This window comes from Hirundo rustica, chromosome 3 (assembly GCF_015227805.2).
Source record: "Hirundo rustica isolate bHirRus1 chromosome 3, bHirRus1.pri.v3, whole genome shotgun sequence".
Taxonomy (NCBI): domain Eukaryota; kingdom Metazoa; phylum Chordata; class Aves; order Passeriformes; family Hirundinidae; genus Hirundo; species Hirundo rustica.
The window spans coordinates 103,468,000-103,495,426 of NC_053452.1; the positions used below are offsets into that span (position 1 = coordinate 103,468,000).

At 42.8% G+C, this 27,427-nt stretch overlaps 1 protein-coding gene across 1 annotated transcript; it reads left to right on the forward strand.

Moving 5' to 3' along the window:
* Positions 1–4,290: 4,290 nt before the first annotated feature.
* TRIB2 (tribbles pseudokinase 2) lies at positions 4,291–24,213 on the forward strand. Its single transcript, XM_040059687.2, has 3 exons — positions 4,291–4,703; positions 8,700–8,992; positions 21,799–24,213. The coding sequence occupies exons 1-3, from the start codon at positions 4,434–4,436 to the stop codon at positions 22,265–22,267; spliced, it is 1,032 nt and encodes a 343-aa protein (XP_039915621.1). The 5' UTR covers positions 4,291–4,433; the 3' UTR covers positions 22,268–24,213.
* The last annotated feature ends 3,214 nt before the right edge of the window (positions 24,214–27,427 follow it).

Genomic DNA, 27,427 nt, shown 5'->3' on the forward strand with positions numbered 1-27,427 from the left:
ACAGAATAGGGGAGAGTTTGATGAATGATTTCCATAGCATGAAAATATAAGGCCTTCTCCATACCCTCTTCTGGGATACATAAGAACAGGAAAAATGCTCCAGGGAGAACATCACACACACACCCTTGCCTCCCCCTCTCCCCCCTTTCCCTCCTGCAGCTGCATTTCCTGCAGAAAGAGCAATTCCAGAGAAGGAACTCAGCACAATACCACTGGACAACATCATCAAAGGAGTAGATAATTGTAGGATCTGTTTAAAAGATAAAGAAACTTCTAATTGGATTGTCTCTTTTGGTGACAGTTTCCAGGCGAGGTAGCTCAGCACAATGAAGTCCAAAGAGCAAAAGTTGGTCAGTAAGCAGTCCTAAAAGGAATCCTTCCTAATTAACTTCATTCTGATGTGTCTTCAGAAAGGTCATGGGGAGATATGACAGTTTTTTTCATATGCCAATCTGCTGGCTACTTCTTTGGTAAGGTACCATTGATTCACTAACTCTTTTATCATGAATACTGAGAAAATTTCTCTCATTCAAATGAGTTTACTTCAAACAGGAGTTTCTAGGTGTTGTGAACATGACATTTAAACTTGGACCACCCAATAGTATCCCTTTATCCCTGACATTCTGGCTGATGTGTTTTAAGTTACATCTCTCTCATTTGGTTAAGCACCACAGCTGTGAGAGACTAGATGCAGTGAGGCAGAGCTTCAATGCTGACTTGGTTTTCAGACTTTGGTCTGATTTTTATGATCTCGTTCATTTCCACATCTCACATGCTATATGCTGATCTTCCTCTACAACTTCAGCTGACTGACACAGACTAAAACAATGGGCACAGAATTTATGTACACCTAATGTCTCTATGAGGCAGATAAAGGGGTTTGCTTATTCAGAGCTTATTACTCTAACATTGGACTGAAATGGCAATCTTCAATCTTCATTGATATAACTGAGAGCAAAAGCAAAGTTTACAAATTGTTTGGGGAGCAATTCCATGGCAAAGGGAGTGAGATAATTAAAATATTCTTAAAGCATAAAATTCATCTGATGGATAAGTAACGGTGTCATTACACACTGCATGTATCCTTCTATGCCTCACAGTGTAGATTTAATTCAGAACCCAAAATTTGTAACCTCTTCATTCCAAACTTGAATATTTAATCCCTTCTTCAGTTTTAAATCCCAATTCTGATAAAAATCAGGAGTTTCCAACCAGAGGCTTGGGATGAATTAGATTTTCATCTCTTTCTCCTTTCACTCCTTCTTCCTGTTGGGCTGGGAGGCTCTGGGTAGCCTTTCCAGAGTTGCTAGGGACTGCTGCTCTGGCTGATGCTGGGTAACTAAGAAAGTTAAACAGAAAAAGTTTATTTACAGAACAAAGGTTGATGCAAGAGCCTAGGTCTTTGTCATAGTCAGAAGGAGTATGCAGGGGGAGAGGAAGGGAGAAATTGTGTAAAAAGCCATCTACTAAGAAAAGAATGTTTGATTTGGATCACAGGATGTGATACTGGAGAATGTATTGCATAACTTTATGGCTTGTCCTTATTTGCAATGATTCAGTATCCGGCACTGCTCATCTCATTTCTAAAAATGGTATTGAAAAGTTACAAAGCATTTAGAGGTGATGGGAATAAGTAAGGAAAGGCAGGAAAAGCACCTTTTCGTTTTACAGCCAATAGCTAACACTGAGTCTGCATGTCGTCCTAGGGGGTGTTGCAGATCACCGGGTGTGTGACCTTCCTCACTACCCTAGTGACACTCACCAGGTCAAATGTCTGTTGCCAGAAGCTCGTCTTCTCCGTGCCAAATTTAAAATCATGACAACCCTTTTCTCATGGTATTTATCTTATAACTGTAAAACAGGGAACTTACAGCTCCTAGTGTGGAGGACAAGACATGAGGCAGGTGCAAAGCTGTGGAGAGCCATTTCCAAAGCCTCCCCTGCCAAGACTAGACCCTGACTGCAGCATCCCTAGCTTCTTTGGAGCCCTGCTCATAGGTTATTTCTCTTTGCCTTAAAGCAGGCACCTCCTCCATTGGTTATTTCATTATTGTCATACTCACTTCTTTCCACCCCTTGAAAACAGACATCACCCAAACTCACAGGTGTTCACCCCAAAACAACTCTTCTCCCATTTCTGATCCTTACCTGTGCTGATGTGGGGAAAAGACACTCAAGACACAGACAGTCCTTTGGCATTGCCCTGCAGAAGCTGCAGCTCCAGGACAGAGTTGTGCTCTCCTAACAGACCTATTCTCTTCTCTTGCCGGCTTGTATACTTTTTACCCCCTTTTTGGGGGGTGGGAGGGGAATGGGGGAAGATGTGTGAGTGTTTGGTTTGGGCTTTTTTTCGGTCGTTTTAAAGAAATTCACCACCAATCTCCAGACAAAAACTAGGGAGTACATGGCAGGCTCATTAAGAGTTCAGGGAACCACTTATCAAACTTCAATATAGAGCTAAACTCCTGTTACTTAAGCAAAAGGGGACCCATTAAAAAAAAAAACAAAACAAACCCAAAAACAAAACAAAACAACCCAAAAAAAAAAAAAAAAAAAAAAAAAAAAAAAAAAAAAACCACCAACCAACCAAAAAACAAAACACCAAACCGACAGCCCGCAGTGGTGCTGGGCGGAGACAGACCGACCTCATTCATGGCTTTCTCTGTGAAAAGGTTTACGTTTTTTCCCTGTCCTCCCTTCCCCCGCACTCCCTCCTCCCCTCCGTTTTAATTTTGGGACGGATTAAGACAAGTCTGGAGTCGGGAGAACTCCTCCCACCCGACAGCAGCAGGGTACAGCCGCCTGTGCTCCCCTAAATATCCGGGGCCCGGCGCTGCCCGGAAAATAACGATTGCTTCATTGAGAAAAAAAAATCGGCCAGCACATGCGACACCGCATCAGCCCCCGCGCCCGGCAGCGGGGCGGACTCTGCTTTTGGGGGCGCTTAAGCCACTATCATTATTATTGTTATTATTTTATTTGATATTAAAATTATTACCAACATCTCGCCCCCAGCCGCAAGGGCAGTCCCCGGAGAGGCAGGACCTGCCGGAGCGCTGTCAGCGGGGAAGCCGCGGTCAGCATCCCACCGTTGCGCAGCGCCGCTCACACTGGCGGACACAGCGGCGCACACCGGCGCACCCCCGGGGCCCCGAGCCGGCGGGCCGCCCCCGAGCCCCCGGCAGGGCTGAGCACGGCTGCGGAAGGACGGCTCACCTTGTTTACCCCGAGCGCGGCCGGCGCGGGGGGAGGCTGCGGGGCGGGCCGGGGCGGGGCGGCGGGGCGGGGCCGGGCCGGGCCGGGCCGGGGCGGGCGGCGGCGGCGGGGCAGTCGGGCTGCGCGGCAGTCGGGCTGCGCGCTGGGCACCGTGCGGGCGTGCGGCGGCCGGCAGCGAGCACGGAGGCAGCCAGCGTCCCCGCCACGTAAGTAGTTGCTGATACGCCGTGGGGAGACGGTGCCTCGGTGGAGGGGAGCGGCGCGGCTACCCCTCTCCTTCCGCATGTCCTGTCCCCAAGGGGGGACGGGGGGGGGGGAATCGTCAAACAAAATTTGCTCTCTGCATTTTTTTTTTTTTTTTTTTTTTTGAGCGATTCCAGTTGATTGCTCCGTATGGCCTTTCGCTTATCGCCCTCCCAGCCCCTGCAATAAGAACTCGGCCCCTTTTCGCCGCGTCGGTTTTTATTTTCTTTGTGCGTGAACTCCATTAAACGCGGCGAAGGCAGCGAGCCCCCGCTCACAAATCCGCCGTGCAGGGGGAGCGTGGGAGCTCTCTATTCTCTGGTTGCACTTTTTGTTCTGTCGCGACAGCGACAGCCCGTTCCTTTCCGCCAGCGCGGAGCGGTGCGCGCTGCCCCGCGCTCCGCCGCGCTCCCGTGGTGCCGGTGCGGCTCCCCCGAGCCTCCCGCCGCGGTCCCGCTCCTTTGTCGGCCCAAGTTAAATGCTCCCTCGCTGTTTCGCGGGGCATTCTCGGAGCGCCCCGGGCGCTAGCGGCGAGGCTCCCGCGCCATCTACAGCCGAGCCGCGGCAGCGCGGCGCTGCCGGCCCGTAGGGGAGCGGAAGGACGGTCCCGCTGCGCGCACCGCGCTACCGATCTTTTGTTGCCGCCCGCGCTGCGCGCCCCGCGGGAGCGGCGGCCGCCCCAGCCCCGGCCGCGCCGCCGCCCGCTCCTCGGCTCCCCGGCACCGGGCGCCGCTGCCCCGCCACCGCGCTGCTCCGCGCCGCTGCGCGCCCGGCCGGCGGCGGGAACAAAGGGCCGCGGGCTGAGCGCTCTCTCCCTGTGCCCAGGACGCGGCGCTGAGGCTGGTCGCCCGCCGCCGCCGCGCTCCCGCTCCCGCCCCCCCCGCCACACAAAGGCAGCCGCAGCTGGACGGGCGAGGGACCGCGCTCCACGCCAGGGCTCCGGTGCAGCGTCTCGGCTGGTCTTCTCCATACTCATGAACATACAAAGGTCAACCCCTATCACGATAGCACGATATGGGAGACCGCGGAATAAAACCCAGGATTTTGAAGAGCTCTCGTCCATACGGTCCATCGAGCCAAGCCAGAGTTTTAGCCCGAATCTAGGCTCGCCGAGTCCGCCGGAGACCCCGAACTTGTCGCATTGCGTTTCTTGCATCGGGAAATACTTATTGTTGGAGCCTCTCGAGGGAGACCACGTTTTCCGAGCCGTACATCTGCACAGCGGCGAGGAGCTGGTTTGCAAGGTAATGCCTCTCCTTGTTCTCCCCCTCCCCGGGTTCTCCCGTCGCGCCTGGGTTTCCCGTGTCTTGCAGGAGGGCGAGCACGGCCGTGTACCTCATTTATTGAACAGCGGAGAAACAAAAGGCAGGGACGCGGGATTACAGCGAATCCTCTAACTTTTCCCTCTCTCCAGACAATGGCCACGTTATAGCGGTGGCCCGGAGCCAGGTCTGCCTTCTATTGGCAGGGGGATATTGTTCTGGAAAGAGCCGTTCTTGAAGTAGGTTTTTAACGTGAGTTCAGACCAGGAGAAAGCCTCATCTTCCCCACGCTTACTTTTCAAAATGGAGTAGGGAATCCCCAACTAATTTTAAGGTGTTGGGACCTGCTGACTTCCTCGATTTTTACTGCCCTCAATTCTGTACGTTGAGGTGCGGAAGAGGATGGAGAAGCAGGGGGTGGGGGCAGATTGCCATCAGCTTTGTCTTAAAAGTGATTTAAAAATAAGAAAAACCACATCTAATTAATCAGTCTGAGCTCCCTCACGGTGGAGGTTGTTTGCAAACAGCATCCTCCCCCACTGCCCAACTGAGCAAGAATAAAACCTGCACACCTACGGTTTTTAGAAGTGCAGACAAAATAGCTATCCCACTCTTTGTAGCCTGCCGGCTTTTCTCTGCCTCCTCCCAGTTTGTTCCTACTATTAAAGGGTGAGCTGTGGGAAAAAGAAATCCACATGCGCGCACATCTGTGGAGGGGTGTTACTCTCTTTTTGAGCTGAGGGAATATTATCCTTTGTTCCCAAATTGTGATTCTTATTGTCTGTAGTGAGGCAGACTTATGTCAAGCAAACTGAAGCAGTATCCAGTAGTAGTTTTGATAACTACGTAGCAAATTGCAACCTTGCAGCACATGTTGCAGTGTTTGTATTATTCCCCAAACATGGAATTAATGCCATTTGGCAAATTTCTAGATGGAAAAGTAGATGTATTATAGCTTACTAGTATTCCAGGGATTAATAATAGTGTTGCTGACTTTCCATAGTTTCTGATACTTGATTCATGAAAAGTTATGGACTAGGACTAGGCTGTAGCAGAGAAGTGAAAATAGTTTGCTCCTCCTTGCTATTTGTGAAGATTGGAGTTCAGAGGGCAATTTAAATATGCTTACTGATTGAGTTATAAAAGCTGATGTTAAGGCAGCCTAGGACTTCATGTGATTATTTAGGGGAAAAAAGGCCCATGGCTTTGCAAAGAACTAATATTGCATGCTGAACTGGATGCTTTGTTAGTAAACTGAAACAGAACATGAGAATTTCGAGAATGAAAGCCCAGCTCGATGCAGTAGTACAGTGCTGCACTCTAGGACATTGGCATCTTTTCATGAAATAAACAGATCTCACAAAGCTGCTGCTCTGCATGAAATTCTAGGTGAACTTGCATAGCGAGTGGTAAAGCGGGGGCTATGCGCTTCTTTGTTTCCTGTTTGGTTTGCAGGATTAAGGCACTGTTTTGATAACAGCATGAACAGTATAACTGCAGCTCACAAAGACTGAGCTGCTATTTTTTTTCCCTTTCCATTTAAGCTGTGTGTTTTTGAGCTGATCCTGACATTTGAATAGCATCAGTTTTTCCATATGTGTGAGGCACTACTAGATGTGCTCCAAAAATATGATCTTAGCCTGGATTGCTAGTTTGTGGGTATGCAGTTGTCAGTCCTGAACTCGCCTTAATTTAATGTGTGCTTTAAAATGCCTGCAGTATCATGACAACTATTTGTCAAGTAGCCTTCCGGCAAAGAGAAAGGTGCTCTCTGGTATCTTACTGAAGATGCTCGTAGAGATTGCTTGCAGAGACGTTGGGTTGGATAACAGACACATACTGATGATTCTCAAGATTCATTTGGCTGTACCCACTGACTGTACAGATGCCGTTATTTGCTTCAAGGCTCTGTGGCATCCAAACAATGGTAACTTCTCACTTCAATTCCCAGCGAGACCTAAATCAAACTGCAGCTTATTGGACATTTGCTGAATTGAGGCCAGGGATCTTAAAAGCTAGGATACAAAGAAGCCCTTTATGGAAGGTATTTGATACTCTAGCAGTATGATAGTGTTTCCTATCTACCCCCTTTCAAACGCACTGTACAAATGTACTGGTACATATCCAGAACTACGTATTTAACGTAGTCTGAGAACCACAAAATGTAACATTATGGTAAGCTTGTTTAGGAGAGAATTCTGGAAAGATGTTTTTTCACATGAAGGGTTTGAGCTACATGAATATTCCTGCTTAAATTTTATTTTATAGCAGCTGCTTTGTAGAAGAGCCATTCACTTACAATGTAGTCCTTACCAGTTTTGAGATCCAAATGTCAATGAATTCTCCTCTGGAATGAATTGCACACCAGGGATTTTAGCAACACCCCCTCCCCGCCCTGGTTCTGCTTCCCTGGTGCACCATGTCACCAGAATGCCTCGGTACTAATCCTCCTCCCGTAAAATGTGCTGGGTCTGTTTGGCAGTCTGCCTTTAAGGTTGTTTTTCCCTGTGCTGGGGTAAGGCAGTGCAGGTATGGGGTGAGGGGAAAAGGAGGTCCGTGAGGAGGGGGTGTCCCAGTTTCTTGGGATTTGGGTCCTCTTCTGTGGAAGGGATTTATTAGGATTGTGCTCTGAAGCATTAAATGATGCAGGTTTTGAAGCCTCAGGTAAATTTTGATTGAACTGTATCTTTCTCACTCAATTTTTAAAGATTTTTAAAGCTTTAGAGAAAGCAGGGAGATATTTGCTTCTCAGAGGGGGTATAAATATATCCACTATTGGAACACAAATACAGAAAGGAAAAAAAAAATTGCAGTTTAAAACAGTGGTTAGAGAACTAGACCAGTTCTTCATATTTATATTTCATTCAAAGGACACATGACTACCTTAAATTCTTTTTTACTAAAGTAACAAAACACTCACAAGTAGGTTACATATTAATCAAGTTTTTATGCTGGTGGAAATGCTAATACTTGCTTTGCAGTCCTCCAAAGCAGGTATAATTAAAAATAAAAATCCCTCCTATCAGTACTTTGCTCACAGTCTCTTTTAGCACACTGACTTCTGTTATTCTCAATGAAGTCTTTCATTTTCTTGTAATGTGGTCTTTTCTCAATTGACTCAAATACTGATTCATTCGTCATCACTAGATTATAGTAACTTTTTATATTTGGGTTTCCCAGCAGCTTTTTTAATTCTTGCAGCTCATTCATAAGATCAGTGATAACATACTTAGTAGTAAAGGGACACTTTGCTTTTAATGGAGCACTTGATTGAAATGCAGAGTTCAGGGTGGTTTTGTCTTTGCCTTTTGAAGGGTGTTTGTCTGTGCTCCAACAGGCAGAGCCATTTCCCGGGTTGTCCTTCTGATCTTATAAACAGCCATTGTGGAACTGAGACTTGGAAAGTGAAAGTGGCTTTGCTGTTCTTCATAGATGAAAGAAAGGCAGGAAGTAAACAGGAATAGCAATAGATGATACTTTAAGCTTGAAAAATCTTTAAGGCTTTAATGGGTTAATAAAATCAAAAGAGGCAGGCATGTGTATCAGGGTGGATTTAATGTGACAGCTTCTCTCAATACAAAGCTACTGGCTGTATTTTTTATGAGTTTATTTGGATGGAAAATAGAAAAGAAACGCTCTTCCTTCTGAGTACTGCCCTTATACATCAGTGGTCCTCACAGCTTAATTTAGATTGCATTCTGGATTTGATCAGGTGTTAGCTAATGTAACTGTGCTTGCTTCCAGTTTTGAAGACTAGCCTTTCCTGTCAAGGTTACATGTGTCTCTCTGTGGGTTTGTACAGTCTGCTTTGTCTTGTCCTCAGTGCCGTGAGTTTGTGACATCCTGTTTACATCGGTGCAGCTTTCAGCAGTGACATAAATTGTACTTAGAGATGGTTTTGTTAGCAGATTCAGAGGTACCATGACTTCACTGTCCTTCTTGTCACTAACCCTGGCTTTACTGTCATTGTTCCTGCAGGTGTTTGATATTGGCTGCTACCAGGAGTTATTAGCACCATGTTTTTGTCTGCCTGCGCATAAAAATATCAACCAAATTACTGAAATAATTCTTGGGGAGACAAAAGCGTATGTGTTCTTTGAAAGGAGCTATGGGGACATGCATTCGTTTGTTCGTACCTGCAAGAAGCTTAAAGAAGAGGAGGCAGCCAAACTCTTCTATCAAATAGCTTCTGCTGTTGCACACTGCCATGATGGTGGACTGGTACTGCGAGATCTCAAGCTGCGAAAATTTATTTTCAAGGATGAAGAAAGGTAAGAGTCTCCCTCACTTTATGGCTGGGAGTGCCTGAGGTCAGATAGCTGGAGTTGCAGGACACTGTACCCTTTGTTTATTTTCCTCGGCAACCTGAGTGTGGCATGGATGTGTCATTTCACCTTCTGGCTTAGGTTTTAGAGTAAAGTAAGTACAGAGCGCTGTTGGCATCGGTGCCTGGCCTCTGCCTCTCCACCTAGAGGAGTTTCCTCATTCCTAATGGGGAGGCATCTCCTGCAGGAAAGGGTATCTGGTGTAAGAACTGTACTATCATAAAGGCTTCTGATGTTAAAAGAGGATCCTGTATGTGTTAAAGAGAACTGGGGGCTGAAATGGCTCATTCCATTGAGGAGGTGTAAAGAGGAAAACAGTCAAATGTTTTTTTGTAGGACTGTTCTGAGGACATCTTGTTTTCCATGCTGGGAGGGTCTGGGGGCTACTTGTAGTTGTGTGGTCACTGATTGTACTAAAACTAAAACTGCCTTTCACCAGGGGTGCTTGTTTGTAGTATCAGCTGTAGTACTTGGGGAACTTCTGTTTGGTTTGTTTTTTTTTTTTTTTTTTAATAATATCTCCTCCCTATGCACCCCCCTGTGTAAATTATTTGGGGAAAGAGTATGGGAAGACAGGGAAAGAAACAGCACTGGTTGCTCTGTGTATGTTCTCAAAGTGCTCTTTCTCATGTGGAGCAATAGCTGTACTGTTGTACCTGTGGAAATTTCCTGTCTCTTTCCTTGTTTTTACCAGTCTTCTTTGTCTTGAATGATGAATTTATTTGCAACTTCCACATAAGGTATCAGAGCAATAGATACTGTCAGAATAATATCAGGCTTTTACGGAGTGATTAAATTGGAAGATGACCATTAAAAAAAAAAAAAAACCCAAACATTTAAATGGGAGGATAGCCTGCCTTTGTGCTTCTTCCTGTGTTAGTAGAGGATGGGGAGATATTTTGCCCTTTTAATTAAATACTAAAAATTGTCTGAAAACTTGTTCAAACTGCTGCAGAGTGAAATGAATGTTCTGGAGAGCTTTGTTAAAAATAATCAGTGCCTATCAAAATGTTTGGGGGAATTAGAAGCAACAGCCAGTTTCTATTCTAAGTTCTCCACAGGCTCAGGAAGTTGGTGATCTAAAAATTAGAAAAAACTAATAAACAATTCATTCAGGAAAGAAAAGTTCCTGGTCTTAAAATAAAAATGACATCATAAAGATGACCATCTATCCCATTTAAATATTCTCTAGTTAAATTTTATTGCAAGCTGAGTTTTGCAAAGTAGGTTTCTCCTTTTAATCTATTTACAGACTGAAAAATATATTTGCACTTCTTAATTCAGTTCAGATGATTGTCTGCAAAGCATTTTTCTTCTGCAGCCCAAAGGTCCAATTGCCTCCTCATCTTTTTCGAATAAAAACGCCTAAAATTAAATGAGCTTAATGTCCATTCATAGAGAAAAGCAGAGCAGGTAGATATAAACTGCATTTCCACAACTTTTACTCCCAGTTTAATAATTAAGCACCACTGTAGAACCTCTGATGCAGATAAGAAGGAAACTTGTGCAAAATAGTTGAGAGAGGGATTGTTCTCTGTTGTAGCTGATAACGTCCTAATGTTAAAGTGGATTTTTTTTTCCTGGGGATAAATGTAAATATGTGTGGTTTTGCATGAAGAATAGAGCTTGGAAGAGCTGCTCCAAGGGAAGGCAGAGCAGCTCAGAGCAGTGCAGTGGGAGCAGACGTAGGCCTGTGCTGAATGCTGTTGAACTCCTACCCTGCTGCTTACTAGGAACTGAATGCAACATAAGAGGCACAGGGCCAAATGCTTCAGCCACCCAAGAAAAGTGGTGTGTACTGTAATAGCAGTCTTGGCTTTTATGAATGTTTTTAACTTAGCTGTTGTCTGCAAAATGACACTTACTCAGTTTTAAGCATTGTCTTCTAATTATACAATAATTCACTTTAAAGGTCAAATAGGACTTTCTGGTTATTTTTAAGATAATCATAATGCGGTTTTCTTCTGGATGTAATGTTGGTTTGTAAGTAGGAAGGTATTGTAATCCTTTCTGTGCTAAATAAACAGAGATGAAATAATGTGAGATAGAAATAGAACCAAACAGCAGTGACTGCCTTTTTTCACATCCTCTGATCATCACACTGTAATCAGTCATCACTTTCAATCTGCTGCTATATTTAGAAATGAAAAATTTTCCTGGTTGTCCTGAGTTCACAGAGGTGTTGCTGTGTTGCTTGCACCCCTCTGAGCTCCTATGTGTCTGAGGCTGCTGCTGGGGATGCCTGTGTGCTGAGCAGTCCTTGAGCTGCCGTCAGCAGCCGTGCCTGGCAGACGGGTGCTGCACCATCCCTTGCTCTCTGGTGCTCATAATGAACCAAAGAGGGAGAGAAGAGATAAAACTGATGTTTTGAGAATTGTGTGTGAGTGAACTCTGCTGCTGTGCATCACCTGCTCTTCAGTGGAGCTCTTTCTTAGTAGTTCTTTTCCTATTTCTTTAAGGCTGTTTTTCTGCAGTTCATTTTAAGTACCTACTGCTTTGGAACTTCCTCTTCTTGAAGACTCTCATGGCTTTTATTTTGTTAGAAGAAAAGATGGGAAATCCAGGCAACACATGAATGGAAAAATTGGTGCTTTTAATTTTTTATTTTTTTTTTGTAAGATGCTTGTCTGCTGTTAGCGGAGAGCTGCCAGAATGGAGGAGCCAGAGGGAAGATGAAGGTTATATGGAAGTAGTCCCATTTGTTTAAAAAAGAAAATCAATTTTAAAGCATTTCTTAGTACATCATCTTTCATTGATCCTAATGAGATCTTGGTAGTTCAATAGAAAAACAGAGCTCCTGAAGTTTTGCAAGTGAGTGCATACAGTGTTGAAACTCCCTTCTACCCCATTCCCATTATTTAAATTACAGCTGGAATTTGATTTGGGTTCCTGATCTAGCAGCACCACAAAGCGCTCTTTGCTTCAACCTGATGTCCCCACTAAAAATGTGTGTTATTTGGATGTCAAATCACAGTGCTTTGGGATGTTTCTAGTGACCTGGGAGGTAAGAAGGTGGAATAAAGTATTGTTGTAGGCTGGTAGCACTGAGCATTTTGTAGAGGTCCTAATTGTACTAGAGGTGTTCTCTTAATGTGCTAAATCCTGTAGACAGGCTCTGATCATGTCTTACACTATGGCATGTGTGTACGTCAGCACTTAAAATGAAATTCAGAATTCCGCTGTGGAAACAAACAGAAAAAAAATTGTCTGTGTTTCAAGGTAATTTATAGTTCCTTTATATACTGGACTGTAGGAAGTTTGAAGATGGGGTAAATTGCATTCCATAAAAATGATGTGTGGGTTTACTACATGGGGTTTTTGTTTTGCATAAAAGGTAGTGCAGTTGTGGTTTGTAGGGGGAGGTGTGTCTGTGGATCCCTTTGTAAACTATAGTTGAAATAGTCAGTCTTGTAATATCGAAATTTCAGAGTTAAACTCCATAAACCTGCAGTTGATTTTGATGAAACAGAAGTTCTAAGACATTACAGCATGGCTGGAAATGTTTTGTAAGACTGGGTTAGCGAGCAGCAGCACATCTATTAAATGAGTGCAGTAGCTTCCAGAACACTGAAAATATGGAAAACAACACTGACTTGCCATGCTGAGTCTCAGCAGACTTTCTAAAGTACCTTTAAGATACTTGAACACTTCAAAAACTGTGTCCTTACACTTCAGAACGAAACTTGAATCCAAAACAGGGATGACTTACTATAAAACTTGTATGTATTCTGCTTCCATCCAAGTTGTTAAATATTTTTTGTCATGGGTATTAAGCCAGGTTGGTGTTGATGTTGTGAGGCTCTTGCTTTTGAGTATTTTATCTGTGTTCATGGCATGGTATTTACCATTTTTTATGTACAGCCTGTCCTCACAGTAGGCCCTTGGGCAGAGCAACCATACCCTTCTCCTAGCTGGTGTCCCATAATGATGTTGTAAAACAGGCAGGTTTTTTTGGGTTGTGCTAAAAATAGTGCTATACACAGTACATAGCTAGTAAAGCAGTTCATCAGTCTGATACATAGCAGATGCTTTGAGAAAGAGCCATCTGAAAGATCTCAGAATTAAATGAAGCATTTCTGTGTTGGTTGTTTCAATGGTTTGCTTAATACAAGAACATTTCTGCTGTCAGGGAATTATTAATTTCTTTAGTGTGTTTTTAAGCCTTTAATTATATTAAAATATTAGCTGTCGTAATATTTGAAGCTTAAAGACCTTGTACATTCATCATACTTGTTGAAGGGAAAATTAAAATGATTTTGGTATTTAGATATTGTAATTTTCCTCTATTCTTTAAGTAAATATGAGGCAGGTGGGATTCAATAAAAATAAACAGGATTTGACACTTTTTGCTCTATGCCAGGGGAATGCAGCCAGTACAATACACTAATTTAGAAAGCCTGTGTTAGCATAACATATTTACTTGGTGCTCTTAGAATATTTTGTCCTCTTTAATTTCTCAACTCTGAGTGGATGATGCTTTAACATGACCTAGTTATGTTGTTTGCAATCCTCATGATACAAACCTGATCCCACAAAAAAATACAAATGCATATACCAACCTTTTTGCATGTAGACCTTTCATTTTCTTATAGTTAGTAGTAAGCTTTTTTTCCCCAGCATTTGTCAGATTATAATGTGGTCAGCAGCTTTTTTGTCAATGTGTTAGAATTTGCTGCTACCATTACAATTCCATAGAGAACATGTAAGTTAATGCTTTCCCTAAGTCCTAGGAAGAGAGTCCTAAAGTGGAAGGCAATCAAACAAAATGGGAGTGCTCTTAAAATACTTGAACATTTAGAAATAAAAACAGTCTTCATCTGTTTTGTCATTTAAGCACTTTACACTACCCTGAATGGGGCCACAGGATCAAAGAGCAGAAGTTCTTCAATTGTGGAGCATCACAGGTCAGATTTCAAACCAGAAATTATTGTTGTTAGAATATGGGAGGAAGGCAAATTTCTTAATGGACAGCAAATCTGCTGTGAGGCTTAGAGTAGAAGATGAAGTGGTTGCACAACTGTTTTTCACAGAAGGGTTCGTGCCCCCTTTGCTTTTTATGTGGTTTGGTTACTAAGTCTCTGTTCTCTCACCGTGTTCCTGGGAGCAACACTTAAATTTGCTTGGTGTTTGGTGCCCTTCCCAGCAGAAGGGAAGAGGGAGGCTGTCTGCAGGTGGTGAACATCACACCCGCCCTGTGAAGTGCATAAATCTCCCCCTGAGGGCATAGATAGTCATACAGGTTAATTGTTGTGCCAAAGGCTATAAATTAATGCTAAAACCAGGGAAGATTTGGCTGCTGTCTGGCCCTGGGATGATGATGGGAAGTCACATGGACCTTGCGTCAGCTCAAGGCCTTTCAGTGACACCATGGCTGTCAAGAACCTTTGCTGTTGTACCCAGCTCTGGATTTTGCAGGTTTTAACCCTGGACTGTCTGTGGTTCATAGCAGGGCCTTGTCTTCACTGTCCCTGTTCAGGCAGGGTGCTGTGGTATGTGTTGGCTGTCGTGCCAGTCATGGGTGGTGCCTGTCCTGAGATGCCCATCGTGCCCATTGTTCTCTCTGACAGAAGGTGCTTTGTAGTCCCTGGGAGAAGATGCGTCTTAAGACACATCTCAAATTCAGTTCAACACCTGGTCCTTTCAGAGACTTGAAAACCTCCATCCATATACTTGCTGCAAGATGGTCCATATTGAATTATGAGTGGAGACTGCGGGTATCTGTGGATGTCTGTGCTGGGGTGAGCAAGGGAGGCAGGAGCCCAACTAGCCACAGCTGCACTGGATTGTCAGAGTGAAATTCTGCTGCCTTCTCTTCTAATTGTCCTTATTATCACACTGGGAGATTACTTCAGGCTTGGGAGGGAGAGGAAAAGTGGAGGTTGTAAACAGGAGCCAATCTGGGGCATATTTAGTCTTGAGCACCTGCTTTACTAGTAGATGTTTTGTGTGGAGACAGACATTTCCAGACATTTAAGCAAAAGGTTTTCAGTAAGGTTGTGAAATAATGTCATGGCTTTGCCTTAGAGATATTGAGCACCCATCATAGGCTCAGAAAGTGCAGGGCTATTTTCACAACATGCCATTATGTTAAAAAGATAAAATTGCGGTCTTCTTTCCCTGTGGATCTTTATCATGCATTGTATCAGAAAACCTAGAAAAGATGGGGAACACAGCACATGGTTCATGACAGCACAGCCTTCTAAAGCTCTGATCTTCAATGTGATGCAACAAGATAAAAGTGAGGTGGTGAAGTAGCTGCCCTGAGCCAGATTCTTATCAAAAAAATGGATTATTCAGAGTATAGTAACCGAGGTCCTCTGTGGAAGGGTCTGCACTGGGTTCCACAGCCTGCACCCCAACACATGCATCACTGCCTACCAACTCTCTGGGGAACATGTTTTGTCCTTAGGTAGTAAGGGCGTGGAAGAAACAAAGTATATGGCATACAGGACAGGTTGTTCCCGGCAATCCTATTTGAGTGTTATAAAGCTGAGGTCTTTGGGGCACCAGCCCTTTCTGGAGGCGAGTCAGAGTCACATTTTTAAGTGGAATTCTGTAGGAAAAACACCCAGCTTAAAACAAGTTAAAAGCTCTAAGTTGCTGGGTATTGCATGTCAGGGGGTGCAGGCTGGACTGACTGTGCTGTTAGCATCCCTGCAGAGGAAGGGTGGGGGAGATGTAATTTTTAGAGGCTTCCTTATTGTGCGGAAGTACCAGTGAAGGAATCTTCCTTTAGGAACAAGGTTCATCCTGTAAACCTGTGCTGCCTGCAAGTCACAGTTGTCTTTTGAAACATATCCTTGAGTCTGTTTCATTATGCAAGAGACCACCTAACAGCCTTTGTGCAGAGTTTGTTTTTTTTTCTTCCCTGAAGTTGTGTAGGATACTGTGTGGTGATTGCCCATGCTCTGTGCTGTTACAAACTGGAAAGGGATCTGTTGGTGAAAGGAGCAGTTTTTAAATTGATGGCATAACATTTCCCCCTGCTCCCCTGTGCCTCTCTGCCCCCAAGGAGGTTGGGTAGCTGTGAGTTCAGAAGGAGTCTTTGCACCAGAGCTGCAAATCATCTGCCTGGGGTTTCGTTACCGCCTTCCCTGTCTCACTGGCTCCCTGATGGCAGCCTACTTCTGCATTATTTAGGAGAGATTCCCTTAGTTTAAAAAAAAAATAAATCGATTAGCAAAAGATTACTACTTCCAATGTTGAGCTTCCCTTTTTTTTTTTTTTTTTTTTTTTGCCTTCTTGTGACTCTAATTGTGTGCATGCTCTTCTCATCTTTATGATGGGGTGTGAGCAACTGACCTTGATTAAATGACCTATAAATTATTGGCCACCTAGGAGCAATCCCTGGTCCACTGGCAGTCAGTGGCTTGAGAGCCTTTACCTAGGGAAAAGCTTTCCTGGCCTGTCAGAGTATTGAAATACGAGACATTTCTTGGGTGCTTTTAGCTTTTGCTGTTGTAGGAATATTGTGAAGCACCTTTAGAAATTGCCATTTTATAATTACCTGCAATTGTATTTAAAAAATGGCAATTTAGATGTCAATGTTGTTTATTTCCTGATCTCTAGAGTCTGCTACCTAGATCCTGTAAACCTGAATCTTCTAATTTGACCCAGCCTAAGTAACAATTGGATGGTGTATTTGGAGTGTCTGTAGCAGGATGCTTCCTTCAGTCTCTTCCCAAAGCAGATGATTTGGCTGTCATATGGGGAGTGCTGCTGTGCAAAAATTGTGTATCTGTTCTTCCCAAAATGGGAAGGTTGGCTCAGCTGTTGTTCAGGTATTATTTCTCATACAGATGGCTTTGGGGACAGGCTACTGCTTTCATTGATTCAGGTGCAGGCTCCTTTACTACTGACTGCTTATTCACTGCAGTGAAGATATTTTCTTCTGAAACACTCAGACTATCAGTTTTTATCCCTGCTTTAAATGTTAAAGTGTTCTTTTTTTTGTGAGCTTAGAGCCCTCTGAATAATTCCACTGATTTTCGTATGAAAATTGCTTGGTTTTGGAGAGCAAGTGTGAATGTTGGATTCTTACAGCCTCGTCTGAGTGTCAAAAGGCAGGATAGCAATTTGCTGGTAGTCCCGAAGGTCTACAGGAAAGAATAATGTGAATCTGTTGGAAAAAATTATGAGATGTGCAACAAAGGCAGAGGTGAGTCCTAACTCAGAAGATTGCATTGGAGAATCTTCTGGAAGATGTTTAATTGATTATGTTTTGCTACATTACTGGAGCAAAGTCTGAATGCAGTCAAGTAATGAATGGCATATTGATAAGAAACTCAGAGTGGTATTGTTTTTCATGGGTTTCCCTGACAGTTTCTATGGGGACAAAGACGCATTTCCCGTCCGAGTGCTGCTGCTGCCCTCTGATTGCACTTCTGTGGTTTCATTCACCAGTAATGGGAAAGCATTCATAGGCAGAATAGCTTCCCCTTTTTAAATAGCCATGATTCAGGGTAGGGGTTTTTTTTTTTGGTTGGGTTTTTGTTGTTTTTTTTTTTTGTAATGTATTAAACTAATGCAGTGTTTTATCAATGATCTGATAGATGCATAACACTCTTTTTCCAAGTGCTTATTCGGAGTCTGCATTAAAACTTGAAATTATGTATTGTAATTACGTAAGCATTGGCAGGAGTCTTTGTTGCCCTACAGTATGTGTACAAAGTGATTCTCATCCGGCTGTGGCAGTCGCTTACATTTGAACTTCAGGGATTAATTTTGTTGCAACTGTTTATCAAGCTCAAATGCTGATACTTTTGGAAAACTTTTTTGTCATGGGATCCTTTAGTTGTCTGACGTGAGCTAATTCTTTATGGAATTAGAGGTTTTTATAGAACTGTTTTTGTTTGTCCTTTTTTTTCTCTGTGATGGGAGGCACTTTAAAGTTGATTGTGATTTCACACCTTTATGTTCAGTTTTTTCTGTCCTTTGCCTTAACAAATATCAGGTTTGGGGTTGTACAGTTAACCTGCAGTTGTACACATTCCCCACCCTTTTCTGTGGAGGCTCTGTATTCTCAGAATCGACTTGAAGTTTTCAGGGTCTGTTTGTTGTTGTTGGCTTTTATTCCTTTTCCTGGGTATTTGATTTCAGTGCTTTCTGAGAGAGTCGTGTGGGAGAGAGATTGCTTCTCATTCAGCAAGTCTCTGCATTTCTCTGTATTTAGACTTTGACTCTCCTTTTACACGTTCCCCTCCTCACTCCCTGCCTGCTTTCCCCTCCCACAAAAACAAAACAAAACAAAAACCTCAATGGATTGCAGAAAACGGAGCTCTTTTAGCCAAAGCTTGAAACGCAGAGTAAGGGAAGACCAGCAGAGCTGGAAGCTGTGTCTCGCAGAGCTGGAGTACTGTGCACTGGGAAATAGCAGTTTCTGAGCCAGGCTGCTCCTTTTTGATTGCCTGGAAAGACGTGAAGTGACTGTTAAAAGGGGAGTGAGAGTGCTGCGTACACCTGCGCAGTACCCAGGGGTAGCACAGACTGCGTTCCGTCTGGGAGGCTGAGGTGGGTGAAATCATCTCTCACTGAAAATGGGCTGCAGTGGGTCTGCCCAGCCCCAATCCTGGCTGGTGGTGAGGGATGCTGGCAGAACCACCCTGTGAGCTCTTTCTATTGCCAGCTGTGTCAAGTCAAGGCAGCCCTTCCCGTCCTCCTGCGTTCTCTTTGCTGTACGGATGGAAAACCTGTTGTCATCTCCTGCAAAAACACTGGACTTTACAAATGAAACCAGGAACATCTGAGTTGTGCCTAGGTGTAACTGGGAGAGGAGTAAGCCATACTGAGCCTGTGCAGGTGGTAGTGCATGCTCAGGGGATGCAGGCCCTGCAGTCTGCCAGGGAAATGCACGCCCAGTGCTGCGGGAGCACGGCCTGTTTGCAGAGGAGCCATTTCACCGCTTGCACCTTGCACACAAGGGGGTTTCTGGCTGAGGGCTGACCAGGAGGAAGAGGGCTGATGGCTGTGTTTTTGTTTAATTTGGGACCTTTTGTGTCCTCAAAGCCTGTCAGCTCAGCAGGATGAAAAACCTGGGTTGAGTGTTTTCATTTGCCCACAGCTTACAGAGGAGCAGGCAGATAAGGGCCAGCTGTTGCTCCATTTGCTTGCTTAAACAAAACCCGCTCTTTCGTGTTGGAGGCTGCAGCACCTTGCAAGGAAAGCAAGATGGGGATACTGCTTTTGTGTGCTGCTTCTGTTTTACTATCAAGAAATTATTTCTTCTCTTGGAAAAAAAAAAAAAAAAGAATTTTTGACACACCTTTCAGTCTGTTCTCTGTGGTTTTGTACTGTGCCTGTTGTAGGAAATGAGAGATTAGGGAATTCCAATAATTTTATGTAATATAAAAGCTTCTTATTGAACTGTTTTTCTAAAGTCTTTGGCAACTCCCAGAAATGTAAAATAGGATAGGAAAGTAAACAACATTTCCCTGTGTTGTTGACACTGGGATGGCAGGCGAGTATGTGTGGGGGTGAACTCCCTCCTGAAAGTTGTTTATAAATAGCCTGCTCTGCCCCACTCCCTGTGTGTGTGTTCTGCTTCTGTTACTTAGCGGGAGTGAGTCGATGCTTTCCTGTCTGGCAGTTCAGTGACTTAATGCATGTTTGAGTATCTGGCCCCACTGTTTTATTGCTACACATGCTTTTCTATGGAAAAACTGAGGTGGGCAATGCAAATGGAACCACAACTCATGTCCCTGCCTTCCCTCTCATTTCCTCTTCTCTGTTCTCTGCCGTCTTTGGCATGTTATCTTCCTCTGGGCGTTTCTCCTTGCTTCTCTTCCTATGCTGTGCAGGTGCAGGAATGTGTCCAAGTTGAGCACTGCGAAAGGACTCTCCTCAAGTCACTCTCCTGTTGTGGACCCTCCGCTTTGTGTACAGAGGGAAATTTCTGTGGTCTTGGTAATTGCAGTTAGGTTTTTCCTCGCAGCCCGCTTCCTGTGTGGCGCATTGCTGCTGTAAAGTATTGTTTGAGTGCTAATGAGGGGGTTGTCCGTGGTCAGAAGTAGTGTTAGGATGACAGTGGTAATTAATGAGGAAGCAGGTGTGTTGAGCAAAGCCCGTCAGCACTGAACGGGAGGAGCAAACACTGGCCTGTTTCAGGAGAGAAGGAGCTGCCCTGACACTCTGTGCTTGGGAGCCAGGTATTTGGAATTCTGTATTTATGACTTCCTCATTTGGGGCATGTTGCCAGAGGGGCTTTCACCTCTGCTAGTAAACGTATTTAGCTGTTGAAAAGGTCCAAGTGTCGTGAAAGTTTATGGCACAGTTGCCTCTGGAGTACTCCACAGAGTAAAATGCTCTTCTGTTGGTTCAAAAAAGATAGGGTTGAACTGCCCTGGAACTAAGTCTAAGCCAAAGCTGGCCCAGATGTCTTTCGCAGCTCAAGTTCAATCAATGTTGTCTTCAGTAAACATTTAAGAAACAAAGCTCTCCTTGTCTATTTTAATGCCTGTTAAATTACGTGCTTCAGTCAAGAGATGCAAGTTCTGCCTTCTGGGATGAAGTTCAGTCCCTGCATGTGAATGTCTGTGGTGTGGGAACAGGGCCATGACACAGGGCTAAGAGTGGTCGTAGCAGACCTGTGGGGTTGAGGGGTGAGGGCAGTAATACCCAAAGCTGAGTTATTAAACTCAGCAGATTGTTAAAAGGAAGGTCTGCACTGCTGCTACGTCACTCTGCCATCCCAAGGCACTGGACAAGCCCTGTTGCATTGTAGTGACTCTGTTCTCAAAACCATCCTTTGCTGGGAAATAGTGTAAAGTAATCCTTTGGATGCCTCCAACAGGGACAGATTTTTAAATACGGCTACAAAGCCTAGCAGTGAGAAAGGAAAGAAAGGTTATGTTCATCTAGTGCTATGACAAGCAGCTCTGCATCATTTTTTCTGCTTCTGTGTGATATCCATAAGGGAAGAAAATTCTCTTGCAGAGATAATTACTGCAGCACAATGACAAGTTCACAGTGCTTTGCAGGCAGCAGGAGTTTGCAATCTAGATAAGACATCCCTGTCATCTCTGCAAGTCCTTTGCCAGTTCATTCCAGTGTGAGGAGCTCCTCTGGCTCAGCTGGGTAGATAAGCTTGCTGTTAATCTTGGCCTTCAGGTCACCTGTCTCCCTTTGCCCAAAAGTCTATTTGGGAAGACTGAAATCTGTTAAAAGTGTTCATTCTTAATTTCTCTTAGAATTGCTGGGGTAAAGGAAAATGTTGGTTGGTCAAAGAGATCATTTAAGGTCAGAGTGACCATTTTATCACTGTTAAACCTCGTGGAATTACAGGAGTACAGAGTGGCTTTGCCAGCAAGAAGGTGTCAAAATAACCTTGTGTAGTTAGGACTGGGTTTGTATTTAGGCATGAATCCTGCATGGGTAGGTTAGAATGCATCCAGCTCAGAAAAGGCCTTGAAGTTTATGTCCTCCTTTGGAAATCATGTCTGTGTATAAATAACCAAAAGCATGAATATGGCAGTTCCTTTTCTCTTTTTAAGACATAAACTTACTAATGAGTTTACTGGACATGACTGTATTTGAAATCTTGTAGCTGTATGTGTGGCAGTATTCCCTATATATCTCTAATATCAATTTATCTGTAACAACTGCTGTGAGTGGGATTTTAAACTGATGCACTTCTGCAGTTTTCAAATTTTGTAGAGTATAACTATTCTAACCATGTAATTGCAACAGCCAGAATTTGTTTGATGTTTGCTTACCTTGATAGTGTTTTGTTTTGTTTTTTTTTTTCACCCCCACAGGACTAGAGTGAAATTGGAAAGCCTAGAAGATGCTTATATTTTAAGAGGAAATGATGACTCTCTTTCTGATAAGCATGGATGCCCAGCCTATGTGAGTCCAGAGATCTTGAACACAAATGGCAGCTACTCTGGCAAAGCAGCGGACGTATGGAGTCTAGGTGTCATGCTTTATACCATGCTAGTTGGACGCTATCCTTTCCATGACATTGAGCCTAGTTCCCTCTTCAGCAAGATCCGTCGAGGGCAGTTTAACATTCCAGAAACTCTATCCCCTAAGGCAAAATGCCTCATACGTAGCATACTGCGTCGAGAGCCATCAGAAAGGCTGACTTCACAGGAAATTCTGGACCATCCATGGTTTTCTACAGATTTTAATGTATCGAATTCAGGATATGGTGCTAAGGAAGTATCAGATCAGCTGGTGCCTGATGTCAACATGGAAGAAGACTTGGACCCATTCTTTAACTGAGCACAAAGACTGGTGTTCAGAAGGTACACAACCTGGAGATGGACACATGAAGGAGCCCTTCCTGACCACGTTCAGTCACATCCTGCATCAGCCTAGCTTGGTAGCAAAAGACACTTCAGAGGTCCTCTGATTGAGAAGGAACCTCCACAAGGAGCTAATATAACAAATGTAGCATGGGGACAGACTGGGGGGCGGGGGGAGCTTGCTATCAGGTTAGATTGATTCGGAGGAGAAAAGGCAGCATGGAGCAATTGTAGCTTCTCACCTTTTTGGAGCCAAGGAGACTGCACATGCCAGTTCTGGTGCAGCTGTATCACTCCTGTTTCTGTTCCATTAAAAACAGTGGTAACTCACAACAAATAGAAACTTTTTTGCCTCAGCTCACATCTTGGCATCGCACTGTTAGATATTTAACTTCAGCCATTATTCAGGGAAAATACAATTGGCTAACTTTTTTAATCAGATGTCTAATAATTAATGGGATTAATACAAGAAAAAAATTAGGTGCACAAAGACGGACATGAAAAGTGGGTGCTAAAAACAAGCAAAATTTCAGTTCATGTCTCTTGATAGCTATTTTCAAGTCATTTCTTCTAAATAAACTACTTAATATTCTTGTCAGGAAATGACATTTTAATGCTTTGTTCCCTTAAGGGGAAGTAACTGTCATTTAACAGGCTGTTCTGTTTTGTGTCAAATGGTTTGTTGCAGGAAGCTATTATAACTCGAACTTCCAGATGCATTACTGCTATAATAGGGGAGAAAAAAAGAAAATAAGAAAATAAAAAAACTGTATAATTTTTTTTTTTTTTAAAGATATGAGATACTGGCTTCCATATCTGCCATGCTGCACGTATATGACTAGAGAGGGCAGAAAGCCCTTAACAATGTCTTCATCTGAGAACCAATCTCTTCTTTACTGACTAGCCCATGTGTAAATAGAGGGCTCTTTATTATTGAGGAAGAGTATTGTGGGTTTTTTCTTTGAATTTTCCTTTAAACTTGGGAAAAGAATTGTTTGGTTTTCATTTTTGCTTATGTCCAGACTAAGAAATAAGAGGGTATTAATAAGCTGAACATTTATATTACAGATATTCCTCTTGAAACATACACAGTAATATGCACCTTTTGTATTGTCAAGACTTATTCTATTTATTGAAGAAAATGTCACAGTAGTGATGTATTAAGCCAGTACTTCAATTACGGGTTGACTTGGGATGACATGTTACATGCTGTAGTTAACACACTTCTTTTCTGTTCAGGTATTTCTGTCCCTAAATAACTTTTTATTTAGCTTTTTTTTTTTTTTTTTTTTTTTTTTTTTTTTTTTTTTTTTTTTTTTTTTTTCCCCCTCTAGATAGCTTTATTTGATTTAGACTGGCAAATGTTTTTATTACTGCTTTTATATTGCTGTATGATATTGAAATCTCTTGGCATAAATATTTGTGTTTCCAGTACCTCAGTTGTTCTGATATTACTGCCTGTATACGTTTTGTGAAGTGGTCATGTTTTTTGGGTAGGTACATGTGGACTCTGTAGTATGTAAATGTTACTTGAATTTGTGCTTAATTATAGTATGTGGCATGTGCGTACAGCTACTTGGCATTTGACGTATGGATGCTATTTGCCTGCCTTGCAGGAAAGTTATGGTCCCACTCTCAAGAGGATGTTTCACAGTTCTTTATCAAGAGACAAAGCTAGCTGCAGCTGACCTGCCTTGGTTCTATTTTGGTAACTAAGAATATAAAGGAGTAATGTTTTTACACTCTGAAGATGGTGCTGTGTCAAGAAGGACTTTTTTTTATTATTCTATAAGTACCTTATAGGAGGAAAGATTGGTGATGTGCATGGTGGGGTTTTACTGCCTCTGGTGCTTTGTCATGTATTTGGTTTAATGTTTTTGTCCTAATCTCTTCAATAAATAAAATTGTGCATATTTAACTAAACTTCAGTGGTGAACAGTGTTCTTACTGAATGTTTGAGGTACGGCAGGAGTTTGCTCTGTTAGGATCATTCAGCTGGTATTTTCTGTGTTGGTGACAAGCTCTTGCCTAGTCCCGTGAGCTGAGAAAATCCTTGTTTACAAGTTGACATTGTAAGCCTTTTCATCGTAAATTTTACCATTTGCTAGGACTAAAACTGATTTTTCTTTTCTTTTCTTTTGGCTTGTCCCTGCATCTTACCAAGCCCATTTACCTTTTTCAAGAAGAGTATTGAAATGTGCTAAGAACTTGCATGCTGGGTGGCTCTTTGGCTGATGAAGAGATACCGAAACAGAGTGAGCTGGTATTTGCACTTTCCAAAATCCCAGAGCAGTGTGCATTTTGCATTTGCACTTCAGTTCTAGAAAGGGTGGATCTAAATTAGCACCTCCTAGTTCAGTGTCTTTTATTTAAGGCCAGATGCTGTTTCTCTCGTTCACCTTAATAACTGACAGATGAGGGCAGTGACATAGAGCACGTAGGATAATAAGATGCTTTGAGTACATGAGGCAAGAAAGATGAATCCTGGTCTATTAAGAAAAGACAGTTTGAACTAGGCTTTAATTTGAACTACATTGAAGGCTGTTTACAGCACCTCTGTAGTTTCCAAAAGCTATCGGTTGTTGATAGTCACCCCTAACGAAATTCCCCAGCCTCAAAACTACCCATTGCAAAATACATATTATTGCACTAAAACCGCTAGCACAGGGTGTACTGTCAGCTTGGCTAACTTTGAGCTACATAATTTCTTCCTAGGTAATTTTTGGCATGTGTTTCAGTTGGTAGATTGAGAATTAAAACTTGATTATAGCACTAACCAGAAATGTTATTAACATGTAGAAACACTTGAAGATCAGTTTTTAAATTATCTATATGCATGCAGCCAAAGTTTAAATTACTTGAAATTCTTTCAAATCAAACTCCCACAATAAATGTGCTTTATAGAAAAAAAAACCAGATTGTATTCAGTCATAGAGAGGAGGGGAGCATTGAGGATTTCCCTCTCCCCCACTAAAACTTATGTGAACAACTTCTGTTCTGTTTGGGTGGAAGTAGTTAGACCTTATTTTCCAGCAACCTGCATGCTTGCTTTTTCACTGCCAATAATTATATGAAAAATGCAGCTGACTAATGATTGCTCGTTTGCAGTGAATTTTTTATTTGAGGATAAAGCTGCAGAGGAATCCTTTGGCAGCTGAAGTCAGTTTTAAAAAATGCTGAAGGGGTGTCTTGCTTTTGGAGCTTCCTTGTGCTTAAAGCTAAATCCAAGAGGGGGATTTGTGATTCTGATTTCTGGCTCTTTTTGTTATTTCTGCTTCATGGGCACTGCTAGTTGAGTACACAGGTATAGCACTGCTTGCTGCAGAAATGCTTGAGACAGCTTTCTTAGTGCTGCTCCACCCTCCGTTTGGGTAGCAACTGCAGTGGGATTTGGGATTTTGCTGACCAGAATGTCACATAGTCTTAGCTGCCTCTCAGTCCTGGGGAAAAGGATGATCATCTCACAACTGTGCAGAGTGAAAAGCCATGTCTACAAATAAAACCATTTCACAGAATATGACCCTGTGGCAGACTTGGGAAGCCCTCCAGCCCCTCTCTCCCCTCCCAACCGAAAAAAAAAAAAAAAAAAGGTGGTGTGGGTGTGTTTGTGGGGTTTTTTTGGGGTATTTTGTTGTTGTTTAGTTTTTTGGGGTTGGTTGGTTGGTTGGTTGATTGGGGTTTTTTTTGTTTTTTTTCCTACAATATATATCCTGTCAGTGCAGCACTGTGTGCAATTTTCAGGACTGCACAAACAAGAGACAATTATTCCTTTGGCACCATGATGTCATAGAACCTGATCCCTTAGTCTTCCTGAGGTGTTCATATGTTACGGAGATAAACAAGTTAATTAAAAATTCATTCTCTTGTAGATGAAATAACCTTGGAAAACTTGTATTTCTGGAAAGAAAAAGTAAACTAAAAAAGCCCAGACCAAGACTCTTGAATCCCAAACTGTGCTTTCCTGGCAATTGGAGAGGAAGGGCATGGAATTTGATGCAAAGGAAAAAATACTAAGAAGGGGGAAAAATTAATACTTCTCATCCTGAAATGATTGTGTTGAAATTTGGAAATGTACGAGTGAGCTCTGTGACTAATAGCATAATGAATACCAAAAGAATTTGTAATAATCTGTTCTTTTTTCTTTATGTTTTGGCAAGGATTTCTATGAAAAACTTGCTAATTTAATAAGTGACAGTCCAGCTAACAACTTAACTAGCTTATAACTTTCCTATTCTTTCAGTAGAAGCAAATGTTGAAAATTGGTAACACAATGAGACAAATTGAAATCAGTGTAAGTAAAGTGGGGTATAAATGACCTGTAATATGGTGTAATTCCCCTGGAACAAGAGAAACTGCTGAGGAAAATTTCTTAAGAAAACCCAAACAAGAAACCAAAAAACCCCTTAAATCAGGCCCATTCTACCGCTGACTTGTTTTTCCCAGTGTTCTTGACATTTATGTTCTTGGTACCAGTTTCTGTGCCTCCATTTTGGCTTTTTTTGACATCTGAATTAAGCAAATGTAGTCTATTAGGGTGAAATTTTGATCCTCTAGAAATGCCTCGCCAGAGGCCTCTACACAAGTTTGAAACTCTAGGCTGTATTTAACTTGTAAATTTTTATGTATATTGATGAGTGTATGCTAATATGTGGGAAAATACATTTACAGTGATGGTAGTGTAAATTCTGAGAAATTAATTTCATATTATTTGCACTGATATAAATTAATGGAATCCATTTCTTAATTGCCTCTCTACTGTGCTGAGAGGTGTCATTTATTCTTTATATAACTCAGTTTAAATTTGTTTATACTCCTTTTAAAAACTGGCTCAGTACAGGAGTGGATCACATTGTTCTGATTCTCCTGCCTCCTTCACCCAGCATCTGTAGCCAGAAGGGCAAAAAGGAAATAATCTTGGCATGGCAGCTTGTGCAAAGTAGTAGGTTGGTTGCTGCTGTGCTTATTTCTACTCAGGAGGTTAAAGCATTGCAAAGCTGGTGCTGACATCATTCCAAGCACACAAAAAGCTGACGTCAGTCACGCAGTCTGTGGCAAGGTGTTTATCTCCATCTGATTAGGCTGGCAAAAGGTGTGCTGAGAAAGCAACACACAAGGAAACTGTTTGTCCCTGCTCCCC